Source organism: Culex pipiens, chromosome 1 (assembly GCF_016801865.2).
Source record: "Culex pipiens pallens isolate TS chromosome 1, TS_CPP_V2, whole genome shotgun sequence".
NCBI classification, from domain to species: Eukaryota; Metazoa; Arthropoda; class Insecta; order Diptera; family Culicidae; genus Culex; species Culex pipiens.
The window spans coordinates 129,799,526-129,815,889 of record NC_068937.1 but is presented as its reverse complement, the minus strand read 5'-3'; the positions used below and the strand labels follow the sequence as shown (position 1 = coordinate 129,815,889).

Genomic DNA, 16,364 nt, shown 5'->3' with positions numbered 1-16,364 from the left:
AAATCTCTGCTTTTTGAAAACATTTTAAAACATTCAATTGTTTCAATAGTAAAACTATTTTGCCAACAATGAAAGTTTTATAGCAAATTGCTGAATAATTTTCGAATCGAATGGAACCAAAATCGTGCCGATTCGATTTGAGGGAAGGAAGATATAAGCGATTGACGGATGACGCAATATTCCAGGGCCTTCGGCCCGGGTTTTTTGGAATGACACCCCAGTACCTTCGACAAAGACGTAAGTCTACGTCAAAAAAGAGAAACATTAGACGCGTTTGACAGATGTGGTGGCAGAGGGACCCAGATCGAAAGTCCGTAAACCCACGATGTTTTGTAAGGCAACGATGTTTTTCGGCTAGTTCGATGAATTGGTATGCTGCGCGTTAGAGAGACAGAGACGGTATTATTTAATTTTTCGTCGAAGTTTCGATTGTCATTCTATCTCCTTCGTGCACGGTTTCGGATTTTCGTTGGAACTGTCAAACGAGTGTTTTGGTCGGCAAACACGTTTTATTTGCATCTTCTGGTAAGTTTTGTAAAGTTTTAAACAATCCAATCAAATAATCAATGTTTTTTGTGTCAGTTCCAGTATCCCGGAGAGGATGGTAGAAAATGACCGGATCTGACCCAGGATCCGGTTGTCGGAAATGGCCAGCGGCTGCAGAACGAAGTGCGGGTTAACCTGAGTGATACAAGTTTCTTACCAACAATGTAAAGGACCTGCGCAAGAACATGACCAAGGTCGGGGTTGGTGATCTGAGCCATTCAAACCGCCGGAAGGTGGTCTGCTGAACTCGACGGGGAACAACATCAATGCCGGCTTCATGGATAAACCAACCACGCCGATACAGCCAAAGATCAAGCGGAACCACGATCGGCTTCAAAAAGCACTCGTTGCCTAGTTCCTGCTATCCGGTTGGATTTCACTTCCGGCGTGTTGATGCTCGTGCCGGTTTTTAGCTTTCGATTTGTATTTGTTTCCACGTAGTTTTCGTTGGCCAAACGGCAAGACGCCCTACCCGTGTCGTAAAGCTTCTGGTTGATTGATGGCCGTGACCGGTCCAACGGACAGACAAGCCACCAGCCTTGGCCAGCGGTAAATAATAATCTGAATGATCTTTTATAATATGATAACATTGATTACTTTTCTCTATCATTTTATTTTACAGATATGTTCCGTTGTGGCCCGGTTCAACCTGTAAATGGTTCGCGGGATGGCTTTGACCTTGTAAATCTCCTCGATGAACGCAACGCGGTTAGCTCCTAATAAGCCGAGACTGGTTCTGGTATGTACATTAGTCATCGTGATGGTGGTTCTAAAACTGGCATATTTAACCAAAGATTTTTCTTTTGCATTTTTTACCCACAGTTACAAAGTTGGACGGATTGTTTACCCCCGGCAGGACAATCATGAATACGCACGACGGATTGGCATGCAGACACGCAGGCCTCGTAGTGGGCCACTTGGGAAGTGACCAAGCGTCGGTCAGTAGAAGCGGAACCGGTGCTGCAGGAACACAGGTATATGTTTTTCTTTTGAATCTCCCAAATCCAACTAGCCTTTCTTCTTTTCTAGGTCAAGTAAAGTGGCGTAAAGTAGGAAATTCAGTTGGCTCAGGATTTGCGCCCGGCGACCTGTTCTATTGTGGCCAATCCGCCTAACACAACGGTGCATCATCATTTGGGCGGCTGTTTAAGCTACCTGCGACGTAGATCGATCAACCAGAACACTTCCATCGGGCCAGGACGCCGAAGAATGCGTCCGACAAAAGTGTCCTCAAGCTGGAACGCACTGGCACTGGAACCGAGTCGAGTGTGGAATCGCAGGACACTCCCGTTACGCTCCAGACGTCACCGGTCGCCACACTGTGTATGACTCGCCGTAAAAGTGTTGCTGCGAATGATGGTTCCGTGAAGGCGGTCGATAGTAGATGATGAAGGAAGGGAAGAACACTTCCGTTGCGCCCCCCACTCCCACCAAAGCAGCGAAACTGGGCGCAGAAACCAGCGTAGTCGAAATAAGCCTGACACGCAGAATACTGACTTTGACTTCCGGGACTTTATCAGTCTATTCCAACCATGAAGTACATCCCCGGGCGTCAATCAATACATCAACATCACATCCAGTCCTGACCCCGGAATCCGGCCTCACTCAACACCCGGTCGAATCGAACAGGTAACCAGGGACGGCATGCTTCATATCACTCGGTCGTTCGCAAAAACACAAATTTCCTGGCGGCGGTTCCTTTTTAAGCACGATCCGAATCCTCCACGGCCACGCTCATCGTGACGAACCTGACCTGACCTGGAGATGCATGTGCCCTCGCTAAAATACTGCAGAGGAACAAAGTAAAAAGACAGTCATAGCCCTACGAATGTCCTTGGAACAACGGGTGAGATGATTAACAAACGTGTCCTCGTTCAGAACAACCGGAACTGGTCCAGATTCCTAGCTCATTCATGGCCCTGCAAGTACATATCCTCTTAACGACGCTGATCGGAACAGGCTCGAGGGACTGTTAAGGCCCTACCTGGTCATGTTCCGACCGAGAAATATTAACCACATTGGACTTGCGATGACTGGACTGGATGTCGGAACGAAATTGCTGTCGTTTTAATAGTAGGCCGATGCAGCAAGCAAGTCTGCCTCAATGAGTTTGCAGCGAAGCCCATCGGAGAGCAGGAACAGGCTCACTGAACAGCAAATGCAAGTCGTGTCCCGTCCCGGCAAGGCGATGGAACCGGTGAAGAGGTTACTAGCGGTAAGTTAGCAGCTGGTAATTAAAAACATAAATACATTTGATTAATTTCCACAGCGCTTAAAACCCGGTCTGGCTCCTATGCATCCTCCGGCAAGAAATGGATGTCCAGAGAGCAGCACGGCGCAACCCCTGCAGCCAACCAGGCTAGATGTGAACGGGGGAAACGAACCCATTATCTCTAACAGTCATGCCGGAATAGCCACGACGATTACAACACGGTTTACGTCCTCCTCCTCCTCCTCCTCGGAGGTGGCTTAGGTGGCAGCGGAATCAGCCTCTGAAGGACAGGTAGAATAATGATCTTGATATATTCCCATCCAGCAAACGTTTCCCTCTTCCATCTCAATAGTTTTGGGTCGTTCGGAAGCTTCAACATTTACCAGTAAAACGTCGGGTGGGCATCGGTTCAAAGAGGACGAATACGACGGATACTTGCATGAACCGAAAACCAGAACCACAACAAAAATTTCCTGAACCACTTCAACAACTGTTAACGACAACGACAGAGCGGGAACGACGAAGTCAAGAATGAGTACGAAGAGTTCAATCTGATATTGGTCAACCAAAACGCAGCGGCAACGCTGGCAACGCCGCCGGTATGAACGGGCCAAATAGCAACCAAGCGGGCCCAGGCCACCAACATCAGCAAGCTCCGACACCGCCGCAGTTCTGGCGCTGATGCCGTTCATGTATCGTGGCAGCGGAGGCGCAGGTGGAAGTTCCGGATCGCCTTCGTTGGACGGTCCACGTTCGGCGGGACTGATTAACGAAAACCGAGGCAATCGTGGAGTGCGAAGCAACAGTGGCGGTGGAGACGGATACAACAGTAGCTGCGTCTCGGGTGGCAGCGGCGGTGGTACGAATCATCACCAATTTCACAAAGGCAAGAGGACAAGCGCATGGCTTGGGGTCGCGAAGTGGAACGCGAGCAGGACCGACTGGAGCGTAAATCGTCGCAACAGAATGGCCACGTCGGCGTCGGATGTCGAGGACTGGTCGCCGAGACCAAGGAATGTCTCATGTTGCGTTGCGAGGAGTACCAGCGATGGGAGATGGAACGCAAACATGCCGCTGCCAGGAAGCTGCAAAAGATGAAGAGCAAGAAGGGTGAAGACGGAGGACCGGGGTCTTCACCGGACAAGGACGCTCTTGAGGAACAACAGATCGAACTTCTGTGGTCGAGAACATACTAATAGTCGCAGCACTGCCAGCAACCATGGTCCACCGGCCCTGTAGCAGAAGCAGTACAATAGTATTCCGTTTGTGCAGCAGTACGATCCGCGGTTCATGGGGCGAGTTCGAGGAGGGTGCAATGCCAGTAATTTTTCGGTAATTTACTTGTACAGTTAGCTTGTTTCAGTGCAATAATTAGTTTTTTTTATTTCCTTTCAGGTTCATGTAATCCAAAATTGCCACGCGGGAAGGCCATCCCGCTAGAAATTCCTTCGTAAAGACGCACCACGGAACAGGTTCGACGCCATGCAAATCCCCACGGAACGACGCAGCACGGACCAGGTTCGTCAGACGGTTCCCGCCATGCCATTGCCCTTGGAACGACGGGATGAATTGCTGCACAACGCATACAGGTCCAGATTAACCGTAGTCGGTCCCCGCAGGCCTGATGGTCTCACCGGTGAATCGATGTGTTTGTGATTCAATAAACTTGTTATTTTATGAAAATAAACAAATGGAAACGAGAAAATTACAGTTTTAATATCAACAAATCAAATGACAGATGAAAGAAAAACAAGAAGAAGACCACAAAAAAGAGGTTGATACGCGCCCGATTTTTCACCTTTACGTCGTTCTTACATCGCCCCCGCACGTAGGCCTCTTGCGATGTTCGAACAACCTTGACAGGTTGACGTTTCGGGTGCAAAATACCTTGATTCGGGTCTGATGCGTGTCTCAAAATCAGACCCGCATCGGCCCCTGTAGGCCTGATCGTCGCTCTGACGATCAGACCCGATCGGCCCCGTATTTCTTACTGGGCGAGCGAGAGGGAACGATGTTTTAGTACAAATGCGATGTTTTTGATTTGCATTGTATGCACGGTGAATGTGGTTTGGTAAGATAAGCAAAAATGCAATGCATAAAAATACGCACTTTGCAGTTATGTTTGATAATTTTTTAAGATGCCTGAAATTAAACGCTCAACAATTTTGTCCAAGAGTGCAAAGCGGTCCGAGTTGATCCTGAAAAGTTACTATCGATTTAAAATCGATTTTGTATGAAAAGGTTTGTTTCACCAACATTTACGTTCTGTAATTACTCTTAGCATTAAGTACAATGTAATTACAAAAGCCGACTCGGTTCTAACCAGGTCCCAGTACCGAAAAGGACCTAATAAAAATAATTTTATGGAAAAAAAAAACATTTACGTTCTACAGCAAATCTTCAACCTGAACCGATGTTACTAAAAATTTGTATATTTTAGCATATTTTTATTTTGCCTAAGGAATCGAGCCAGAGACTGTCCCTAGAATATTTTTTTCTGTAGTTAGCCAGGGTGGTCACTGAAGTCGGGAAATCGGGAAAAAGACGGGAATTCGCCAAAATATTGCAAAATTCGGAAAATGTCGGGAATTTGTGATTTTTCGTCAAAAGTCGAGAAAAGTCGGGAATCCCACGCATACTTGCTTGAAATGTAGAAAATTATTTTAAATTTAAGGTTTCTTTCACTATTTCAATCTATTTGAGAAAGACTATTTCTGGGGCTACATTTGAAAGGGGACATAAAGAATCCCAATAAATATTGGACGCAGACTTAAAAAAAATATGAGTCCAAAGATTTTTATCATTTTTTGTTTACTTAACAAAAGGTAACCATCTAATTTAAAACAACAACAATGTTGATGAAAAACTTATATAAAAATAGAGTCTAATTTTAACGATTATGGCAATCGTAAAGTTATGATTCTACTTCATTTTGTCACATTGCATTGATTGAATATTTGATAAAAGATTCCAACTTAAATTTGGCAATGTTTTAAGCGTTTTTTGATTCAAAATAAAATAAATAGAAAGAAGTAAAATTTATATTCACTTATCTTTAACTTTTTGCCATATCCAGTTGAAACTGAGTATCAAAAACTATACGTTTGCCTATCTTGAAAATCAACATTGAAATAATAAGTATTGTTTCTACTCTGAATCAAAATAATATTTTTTTATTTGTGAATTTGTTTTTTCTGTTTTTACAAAAATTGTCAATAGTTTATTTTTTTTGAATTCATTTAGATTTTTTTTCGATGGTTGATATTGACTTTTCGTTTGAGTTTGAAACTATTTTTTAGATAATGCCTATTATTTGAGTATCTGGAATAGTCGGAAAAAGTCGGGAGTTTGAAAATGGGATTTGAGTGGCCACACTGAGTTACCCTAATGTACACCAATAAAAAACTTTGTTTTTGAAACACTAAATTTGTTGACTCACTGTCAAATCAACATTGTTTCTATGGATCAACGGGATCAAAGAGCTGCCAAAAAAGAGCCCTTTAGTCAAAAATCTATTTGATCAACTTGTTTAAATTTGAATTAAAACGCAGTTTTACCCTTAAGTAGTCGTACAAAGAGTAATTCCGCTTAGAAAACTTAGCTTTTTGTTTTGATAAAACCGGCCAACAATGTTTCTGCACAATATCGATTCAAGGTGAAGCATAAGCTTGAATGTTGCTAATCACATGCAAAGTTGCAATACTTTTTTTTCAGATATATATTCAGATACAAACCAAACACGAGATAATAACTTGTTTTATTAATGTTCCTGTTTGATGACGATTGTAGTTTGTCAAGAACTTCATATAGTTTTTTTTCCTTTTGTTTACCCAAACAAAAGAGTCATATTTACAACCGGGTTTGATTGCAAAATATTTACAATCTAGTTGAAGTGGAAATAATTTCCGCTCAGTACCTTTTGTAAACACCTTCTTGATTGATTTGATATGGCGATAGTTATCTATTCTAAAGTAAATGATATGTGAAAACCGAAATTATGCAAGCTCTCTCCATGACCTAATTAATGTCCACATTGCATAAGGAGGCATTCATGCCTCGGCTGTCCCCCTTTCTTAGTTTTAATTCACACAAACAATACACCCAAACGGTCATTTTATCGTGCAAAACATACCGCCCCAACCAATCGACAACTTGTTGTTTGCGATAAGAAAGGTATAGGCTAGCAAGCACCGAAGATACCGACCCACGCGAGAAAGGTGGCTCTGATGATGGTGTGCTGCACAGCAAGCCAACCCCGCGCGTTATCTTATCAGAACCGTAAACAGCGAATGAGTTTTTCCGAACCGCGCTTCTGATAAGCGACCTTTGGGGTTTACCATGGGGACACTAGACGACGATACAGTTCGAATCGGGCCGTCCATCACCGCGATACCCATTTCAGATTGGGCCGGCACAGATGAGCGCGAGTTCTGACGTGTGATATTTGTAATTTGAATTTTTATTGAGACGGCTTTGACGTGAATGTGATTTATTGCGATTAAATGCAGGAGTAATCTTAGATGATGTGTCTATTTGATTGCACTAAAAGTTGATTGAAAAATAGGAATCGTTATCAGTGCCCTTATCTTTCGTCGCTTTAAACGGTTAATTTTGTGGAGATAGTCATTTGAAATCAATACTCTAAAAAACATGTTTCGGTAGTTCAAGTGTCGTTTCAACCATGTTCGGTGCCTTAGCTTATCAACTGTGTATCATTGCAGTCATTGTTTCTTGCACAGCTGCTGGTAATTTCCACATGGTACAGTGTAGTGAGCGATTTCAATACATTCTTGCAAATTCACAGATCTCGATTTTGCTAATCACGATGACCAGTTTACATGTGGTCAGTTCCAGTGCAATGCGACTACGCAGATTTGCGTGGATATGATGTCGTGTGACTGTAGATCAGGATTCGAGCACAACCTGGAAGATGGCCGGTGTCATCTATGTCCGAGCGAAGGTCACCCATGCGTTAACTGCTGCCTAGGAGAATCGATCTGCTATCGCGGATATTGCCAGCGCTGCTTCAGGGATCAGAATGGGGATTGCATGTAATATTTGAATTTTCCTGTCATGGTTAGGACAAAATTTCATAATGAACTTTTTTCATGCAGTTCTCAGGACTCCCTGTTCTTCCTGACCGCGGCCCAGGTCGCATTGGCAACAGCGATGGTAATCGGTATCGCTGCACTTGCCACTCTGCTGTACAAAACTTTCCGCGCCAGGTCAAGGTAAGCGAAAAATAAAATTCGGCTTGACATGCTCCAAATCAAGTGCCATAAATACAACGATTCTTATCTTGTGCACAGCGCAAACAGCTCCAACAATCAACAAACCCTCTCGAGCGACCTGCAGAACCGCTCCAGCCTGAGCCGAGTGTCGCTGACCTCGATACAAATACGAGTCCTGCGCCGGCTACGTGACCGGCCGCCAAAGTACGAAACTCGTCACAACTACGAGTTTCACCAACGGGAGCAGCAAACGCAAACCAACCCAACGCAATCAGAGTCGGAACCGGTCACAATCCGGATAGGGGACCCACCACCCGCTTACGACGAGGACGTGACCTCGATGGTGGACTTTCCGCCACCGTATTCGGCCGAACTGCCCCATCCGAACGCGAGAGTCGCCACTCTGACAGCCGAGTCAACGACCAACGCGCAAGGTTCGAGGGCTGACGAACCGCAGCAGGTCGATAGCAATCTAGTCAGTGGTGAAACAACTTCGACACCCGAACAGTGTGCCAGCAGTGGTGGGAACGGAAGTGAAACTTGTCCGTCGGGAATTGTGAACACGGCGTTTGTGAGCGATGAAGAACAGAGCGGGATGGAGGCGAAAGGCGAAGAAGGCAATGTCGATATTAGTGGCAAGGGTAATGATTCACAGAAGGTAATACACGTGTGAGACTGCCAAAAGGGGATGTTTTCTTTATCAAAAGGTCCATGTCCCATTGTTATAACCATTAGCACCTGCCCACAATTTAAATTTGTTGCGTAACGTTGAGTGTGTGCAATAGAAGGTCGAAAGGACAAAAGGTCGTATGAACAAAAAGTCAAAAATGAGTCGATTGGAAAAAACGTCTAAAGGGCAAAAGGTTGAAGTCAGACGTCTAAAATATTTATGTAGAATTTATTTTCTTATTTTTTGAGAGTATTCCATTCCATAAAAAAAATGTTTTATTTCAAACATAAGCAGTTCTTTAAAAAAAAGTCTAAGTTCGGATAATATTTTAAGAGATTTTTGATTCTTTAAAATCTAACTATTCTTAATGGATTTATTATTTTTGTGAATTTTTCCATTCTTTCAAACATGAGCAGTGCTTTTAAAAAGAAAAAGTCTGACTTCTAAAAATATTCTGAGATTTTCTATTCTTTCAAAACAATTCAAGCAAAACAATGTAAATGGGCCAAAGCCGAAGTGTAAACAAAGGGCATGTCCTGCTCGTTCCTAATGTAAACATCCACTGACGGAAGCAGGACAGACTGTTTGTTTACACTTTGGCTTTGACCCATTTACATTTTTTTTTGCTTGAATTCTTTAAAAATGACTATTAACGAATTATTCAATTCAATTTTTCAATTCAATTTATTTTATTAGTAAATAATCAATTTACAATTCCGTATTTCTTATAACCTAATAGAGTTTTGGAGTTCCTTTCAACTATGATTTGAACTATAATTCATTTTGATGTAATTGGATATTCTAACAATGGATTTGGCAAGAGAAGGAAAAATTAAAAAAAAAAAACCTTCCAGATTTGCTAAGGAAAAGGATAGAAATAGAAATGCTTAAAACTAAATCACAGTATGTTTTGTCTATTCACGTCGAAAAACTTCGCTGCACAAGGCAGCTTATCCGTTGTAGATGTTCTTCATCATCAGCTCACTGAGAGCTTGGAATTGTTCTGCCTTGTTTCGGCAGGCTTAACGAATTATTATCGTGACAATTTTTATTCTTTGAAGCATAAGCAAATCCAACAAAGTAGAATAGTTTTGCTTCTTAAATATTTTTGTTCTATCCTCTTTTAGATCTATCCTTGATGGTTGTAATACATCGTTAAAAAGAAATCTAAAATATGTATTTTATTTTTTAATTTTCAATGATTATGTCTCACCACCTGGCTTCAAAAAATGTCTCAAAAAATCCGAGGGTAATTTTTTTTTGGCAAAGAACCTCTTAATTTTAATGATTTTAGAAGTGGAATTAACAGAAAACCATTCAAATCACCTTTATATATCTATTTGTCAGTATCGAACATAAAAATTAAACTAGCCTCAAAACATATTGTGACCATTTTTATGCTGATTCTTCCAGTGTTCACCACCTTTAACCCATTTCTTGGTGAAAATTATTTATTTATATTGTTGTACTAAAAGCTGTACTAAATTGCTCATCAAAAAACATCGCATTGAGAAATGCTTCAAAATCAAAACAAATGGTACGTTCGTTTGAAGAGCCGGTGCGGCACTGAGTGCCGCACTCGTCGGTGCCAGTTTCGGTTCAAACGAACGTCATTTCTTGACTTTTTTTTGATAAGGTCCTATAAACAAATGTAAACATTGAGTGTATCCCTTTCACACCTTATGTCAAAGTCCATCGGAGTAAGCGGGATACACTCAATGTTTACATTTGTTTATAGAACCTTATCAAAAAAAAGTCAAGATTTGTTAGTGTGCGTGGAACTCGTATGAAACTGAAAAAATATCGAGTGCGGCACTAGAGTTTCAGTTTCAAGATGGCGGCGAAACTCGTGCGGAACTAGCGCGAGTTTCTTCAAAAAAACACTTTGACAGCTCTGAGTGCGGCACTCAGTGCCGAACTAGCCATCAAACGAACGTACCAAAAGTTTTTCAAAAAACATTTTCCGATCGAAAGTTAAGGGATTTTCTTTCAGTTAAGCAGAAATTCAAATAATTTCCAATTTACCTACTGTATTTTCGGCTTCGTTCCTTGCCTTATGAAGAAAATTGAAAAGAGTTTACCCCTTCGATTAGAAAACGCTCCAAAAACGGTTCCGAGATCCTAAAGCTAGTCAGTGAGTGCTTCCAGCGCGGCCACGACGTCCCCTCTGTGCACTCGCAGCGTTTCTTCCGCCTTTGATCGACTGATTTCCATTTCTTTGATCTGTTTTTTTTAAGGCGGAAATTCGAAAATTAAGCATTTGTAGAAAACTAAGCTAAAGGTAAACCTACAATCAGTTCAATGTCCTCCTTTTTCACGTGCACCTTCTGCAGTTCCCGCTCCTTGGCCAACTTTGCCTCATTTTCCTTGTTCAGCTTCTCCTCGAAGATGTTTACCGCCTACAGAAAACATTCAAATTTAAAATCAATCTTCCTTGCAGGTTATGTTTCCACCTACATTCGTGATCTCCTTGGAGGTGATTTCCTTTTCCTCGGCGTAGTCGGTGACTTTTTCCAGATCGGCGGCGCCGCTGTTGTGTTTGGAGGCTTTCTTCTGCTTCTGCTTGTCCGCGGCCGTCTCGTCGACGCCGTTCACTTCCTCCGGATCGGTGGCCATTTGGGACAGGTTCTTTGGAGAAGGAGCGCGAAAAAATAACTCAAAAACCCGGACCGCACACGACGATAACACTCCGACGAGATTTTTTTGTGCCGAATTTGACAGTTTGGTGGCCCGCGAGGTTTGCGATGTTTTTTTGTTGCTGCTGACAGCAGTGTTGCCAGTTCTACTGATTGTGAAATGAATAAAACGTAACGCCTCAAAATACTTTTTACACACTAAACAAAAGCTGGCAAACTGTAATTAGGTTATACTAATCGAAAAAAAAAATACTTCTGATATTAAAAATATGATTTCTGCCAGGATTAGAAGTTATTTTGAACGAATTGATTTTCCTAAATATTTAAGTAAGTATTAATTTAAGCAATAAAAAACTCATTAAGACAGCCAAAACCCAGAGAAAAAACCTATGATAAAACAATATCCAATGCGAAGATAAACTTAACGGTTTTATTTTGCTTTAAATAAAATAAAACGTAAAATAAGTCCTAAAATCTGTCAATATGATGAACAATCATGTTGTTCAGCCGTTTCTTAAATATTTAAATTCAAATAATACTTTACAACAGCAAACATTAAACTTTATTGCGTACTACTTGAACGACTTCTTCGCCCTCCAGTCGGGAAACTCTTCAAACTCCCCATCTTCGTCCCCGTCCTCGTCGTCACTGTCCTCCTTCTTAATCTCGGTCTTGACCGCGGCACCGCCCCCACCCTCAATGATCCGCCTCTCCCCGGCGGCCATCGCCGATGCCGTCCGCTGCCGCACCGCGTCCTTTTTCCGCTCCAAGCTCAGCACCCGGGACCAGTTCCGGATCTGTTCGTCGATTTCGCTGATCTGCCGCTCGGCCGTCGACTCCTCCTGCTCTTCGTTTATGATGGCCAACGATTCGGTGGTCGCGTCCTTGATGACCCGCTGGAACCGTTCCCACTCTTCGTCGTTCGGGTCCTTGTACTCGATGTTGCGTGCCTTGGCGTCCGCCTTCGGATCGTCGAAGAATCCCTCGGGCAGTTTTTCCTCCTCCTCTTCCGGGGGTGCCGGAGCGTCCTCCACCGCTGGATCTTTATCCTCCTTGCTGGCCGAAACTCCTGCCCCGCTGGGCAACCGGATGTTGACGAGATCACGTTTGATTTTCACACCGGCGTCGAAGAAATCGGCCGGAAGAGAACCGCCATCGTCCTTGGCGCTCGAGTTCTTCAGAATACCTTTAATCTTCTTGCCGGCTCCGGGGACGTCCCGCGGACCGGGCGAGGAAGGCCGTTTAAAAGATGGAGCTGGCGCAGGAGGCGGTTCCGATTTTGGCTGAGCTTTGACCTGCTCTTTGAGTTTCTTGGCCTGCTCGATGTTTTCCTTGTGCTGTTTGGAGTTGACGTGGACCTTCCACACGGCCTCGGAACGGACCACCGAGCGACAGAGAGCGCACGTCAGCTGGCCGGATTCGGTGTACTTTGCCAGCGGAGAGTCGATCTTTTTCGCCGAAGTGGTGCCGGCACCTTCTGGCTGTTGCTTGGCGGAACCGGCCTTGGTTTCGTTCATGAGCCGGCGCAGATCCTGCTGGGTGTACTTTTTCTTGGCCAATTTGAACGCCGCGGACATTTTGTGGGGGAAATCGTTTACTTTCGCGGCAAATAATGAGAAAAACTTGAATAAATTTCTAGCAATTTGCGATTTGGATGAATCTGTTGTTGATGTTTACAAAAGTTGCACGAGAATTGTCAAATAATTTCATAACGCCTTTACACGTTAATGAAAAATTACTATTTTTCGGAGTAAATTTTGAGTAACGCACAATAAATGTCGATTCACACCACCCCGTACGAAGAAGGGACCCTAAATAGGGAGACTGCAGTCCATGGTCCATGACCATGGTCGAAGTGAAATTCCTTCTGAAGGTGGTTGGGGGGACTATTCTAAGTCAGAAAATCGATTCCCAAAATATTCTGTCGGTGAAAACCGATTTTTTCTCGATTTGATCTTAAAAACCAAATAAATCACCTAATACCCCAAAAATACGCCTTAAATAGTTCCAAAATTATACCCAAGTAACCATCCTGCACTAAAAGAAATCATTAATAGGCTGTAAACCAGCATTCCACAGCTAATCTGCTCTAAAACAGCTTATCTTAAAGCAAATCAGCTCTAAAGCAACTGCTCTAGCATATGCCGAAATGCAGCTCATTTAATGCTGCTACCAGCAACACTGTTTCATTTTTTCCCATTAAACTGGCAACACAGTTGAGATGTGAAAGAGAAAGAATGATGAAAACCAAAACAAAATATCTATGGCTCGCACATCCCTCACGAAAACAAACCATCTGAGGAGTAACGAAACAAAATTTTTGATATTTTGCATGATTAAAATTATGTTCAAGCTGGTGATGTAAACTGCGGTGTAGCAAAATATAAAGGGAATAATTCAAGAAAAAGCACTTCTGCTGGACAGATTCCTTAGAGGATTCAGGTTGACACTTTAGCATCAAATGCAAACGGCAATTGCCGATGTTTACCCACGGATTCCAACGTGTAAGAACCACAATTTCTTTGTGATTCCTGAGTCATTCCTTTGAACCAATAATTTTGAAATGGTTCTCCGTTGAGAGTTGAGCATGCTGTTCCGGGGTTGCAAACACACCGTTGATGAATCTGTTCCGAGACCGTCGTTTGGCTTACTTATTACGATTAATTAAGTCTCGATAAAAAGATAGCTTATTTCCGAGCCTATTCCAGTACGAAATGCAAATTATATATACTACTGAATCTGTGCCCGGATGCCACCACATATTTAGGCGTGACGGCAAGCGTGCATGGTTCGATCAACGAAAACATCAACAACCTGTTCCTGGCTTCAAGTCTCCAACACCAAGCATTTCATCAAATAAATTGTCCCTCCTCTCAGCGGTTTCCTCCCATCAGCTGTGTCGGTAAAGAAGCCGTAAACAAATCGAAAATAGAACTGGGGTAGGAGGAAGAGAGAGAAAGAGATAACAACATTTTTGCATCTCATATTTTTTTGACGTTGGATCAACAACAGCAGGGGCCCAGCTGTAAGCGGTATATGCACTTCGGAAGGAACCGGTCAAGAAAAAAATCAAATGGGCAGCAGCGGCAGCGCAAGCAAGTCAGAGAGGGTGAAGAAAAGCCCCAAGTAGTGCGTCCATCCCGGGAATTCCCGGGACAAAATTCCCGGGATTTTTCCAAAACCGGGAATTCCCGAATCCCGGGATTTTTTGTATTTTGTCCCGGGAAATCCCGAAATTGGAAAAAAATATAATTTTGTTCTGGAAATTCAGGTGTTGTTGTGGAAAAAGATGAACAGCGATAAAAATTATAATAAAATACTAAGCATACATCCAGGGTTTTTATTTAAATAGTCCTAGAAGCATTTGTATTTTTCATATGTTTGTAGGACCTATTTAAAAACAAACTCAAGATATCAACATTAAAGGTAATTTGTAAAAAAAACTACCGATCTGTAAATTGCCTAGCGCTTTAATTTTTTGCTTTTAAATTTTATTTATTTTTTAAAAGACTACGTATATTTATGATTTCAAATTTAATATCATTTTAAATTATTTTTCATGAAACATCTTTGGCAAATTAAGACAAGTTTAACGAATTTTGACAGCTGTTTTAGTCATTTGTTTGCATAATGTTTTGAATTTTTTGATTGATTTAGGTTAAAACAGGAACAGAACAAAACAATTAGTACACCGATTTTCAAATTAATTGCTCTAAAATCTTATGTACCTATTTCGACTGTATTCCCGATTTTCCCTAGTTGGCGGCAATGACCTTAAGATAACTTGTAAAATATTTTTTGATATAAAACATGAATGTCGAAATTTATCTAAAAATTGACTGGAATAATTTTATTTGTTGTCTTTTTATATGTTATTTTAGACATTTGAAAAGATTTTTTAGGCTTTTCCAGTCATGTCACATAAAAAAAATAAAAAATATGTATTTATAATAGACTTATTTAATTTGAATCACATTGGATTAGAAATTAGATAAAAAACCAAAGCACAACAAAGAACAAAAAAAATCTTTCAATCTATCTAAAAACTGCTATCCTTGTTTAGATTTAAGTGTAGATTACCACCAATGAATAGTATTGAGCTAATTCTATGATTTTAAAATGTCAAATATAAAGAAAACATAGATTTTATTACTGTTTTAAAAATTTCCCGGGATCCCGGGAATTCCCGGGATTTCAAAAATATTTTTCCCGTTTCCCGGGAAATTCAAAACCCGGGAAAATTGGACGCCCTAGCCCCAAGAAATCGCTCTCTCTCCTTTGTTCTGCTGTTCGTTAAGCTGTTTCTTGACCCCTTTCCTTTCGATCAGCATACTAGCCTGTAAAACAGAAATATAAAGTCCAAATTCTGCTGCAAATCAGCTGTAAAAGCGCATTTCCAGCAATTTCCAAAACATTTCAGCTGTTATTAACTGCAGGTAATGCGCTGTTAGTACTGAAAACTTACAACTTTTAGTGCTGATTGGTTACTTGGGTAATTTAAAAATATTTTGTCCGGGTAATAATAACTCGCAACAGACTAATTGTCACTGAAGCGTGTACTTGATTTTAACAGCGAATGAAAAGATGCGCGTGTTTATGTTTACGCAGTGGACAGTTGAGAGTAAAAGTTGGGCGCAGCGGAAGTGTGAGTGTGATTGAATTGTGCTGGAACTGGTTGGCGGAATAGGGAACAGGACACGGACATGAGGTCAGTGTGCGGTTGGGAGGTTAATGATCGGCAGCGATGGCGCTGTGTGTCCGAACTGTCGCGTCTCAAGGAGTCCCGGTTGCGACTCTACATAAACATAGAAAATCACATTGTTTATACTGGCCTTGTTCGCATTAATGTCCCATATGCATTTTCATCAGTTATGAGTTATTGATGCAGTTTGGCTCAAAATCGAGTGTTCCTTTAGAAAATCCAAAAATATCCAGTGCTTTGTTCTAGAAATCTAGAGTAAAGGCAGTTTTTACGCGTAGCCGCGCGGGACAAATTTAAATTGCGTTTTTCTCAGCTTGCTGTTTTTGCACATGTGACATTCTTAGTCACGACGTTCTAGCAGGATTCT

The 16,364-nt window shown here is 42.0% G+C and overlaps 3 protein-coding genes and 1 long non-coding RNA gene across 4 annotated transcripts; 2 read left to right on the top strand and 2 right to left on the bottom strand.

The window, feature by feature from the left end:
• The first annotated feature begins 2,134 nt into the window (after positions 1-2,134).
• LOC128092542 (uncharacterized) lies at positions 2,135-4,550 on the top strand. The gene is made up of 3 exons (XR_008211862.1): positions 2,135-2,761; positions 2,816-4,090; positions 4,154-4,550. It is a non-coding gene; the product is annotated as an uncharacterized LOC128092542 (long non-coding RNA).
• Positions 4,551-7,107: 2,557 nt separating this feature from the next.
• Positions 7,108-8,673, top strand: LOC120421780 (uncharacterized). The gene is made up of 4 exons (XM_039585049.2): positions 7,108-7,503; positions 7,563-7,809; positions 7,873-7,989; positions 8,068-8,673. The coding sequence occupies exons 1-4, from the start codon at positions 7,440-7,442 to the stop codon at positions 8,660-8,662; spliced, it is 1,023 nt and encodes a 340-aa protein (XP_039440983.1). The 5' UTR covers positions 7,108-7,439; the 3' UTR covers positions 8,663-8,673.
• A 1,999-nt stretch (positions 8,674-10,672) lies between these two features.
• On the bottom strand, positions 10,673-11,371 carry LOC120421779 (huntingtin-interacting protein K). The gene is made up of 3 exons (XM_039585048.2): positions 11,117-11,371; positions 10,951-11,058; positions 10,673-10,882 (listed from the first exon to the last, which is right to left on the bottom strand). Exons 1-3 carry the CDS (start codon positions 11,273-11,275, stop codon positions 10,787-10,789), a joined length of 363 nt encoding a protein of 120 aa, XP_039440982.1. The 5' UTR covers positions 11,276-11,371; the 3' UTR covers positions 10,673-10,786.
• A 332-nt stretch (positions 11,372-11,703) lies between these two features.
• On the bottom strand, positions 11,704-12,968 carry LOC120421778 (zinc finger protein 830). The gene has a single exon (XM_039585047.2). It carries the CDS (start codon positions 12,870-12,872, stop codon positions 11,868-11,870), a length of 1,005 nt encoding a protein of 334 aa, XP_039440981.1. The 5' UTR covers positions 12,873-12,968; the 3' UTR covers positions 11,704-11,867.
• Positions 12,969-16,364: the final 3,396 nt, after the last annotated feature.

Bases quoted from the DNA above. Each gene is read 5' to 3' on its own strand.
- LOC120421780 (XM_039585049.2), top strand. From the start codon at position 7,440: ATGTTCGGTGCCTTAGCTTATCAACTGTGTATCATTGCAGTCATTGTT. The intron at 7,504-7,562 runs GTAATTTCCACA...GCAAATTCACAG, and splicing joins TGTTTCTTGCACAGCTGCTG to ATCTCGATTTTGCTAATCAC. The intron at 7,810-7,872 runs GTAATATTTGAA...TTTTTCATGCAG, and splicing joins GATCAGAATGGGGATTGCAT to TTCTCAGGACTCCCTGTTCT.
- LOC120421779 (XM_039585048.2), bottom strand. From the start codon at position 11,275: ATGGCCACCGATCCGGAGGAAGTGAACGGCGTCGACGAGACGGCCGCG. The intron at 11,059-11,116 runs GTAGGTGGAAAC...TGTTTTCTGTAG, and splicing joins CCTCCAAGGAGATCACGAAT to GCGGTAAACATCTTCGAGGA. The intron at 10,883-10,950 runs GTAGGTTTACCT...TAAAAAAAACAG, and splicing joins AGGAGGACATTGAACTGATT to ATCAAAGAAATGGAAATCAG.
- LOC120421778 (XM_039585047.2), bottom strand. From the start codon at position 12,872: ATGTCCGCGGCGTTCAAATTGGCCAAGAAAAAGTACACCCAGCAGGAT.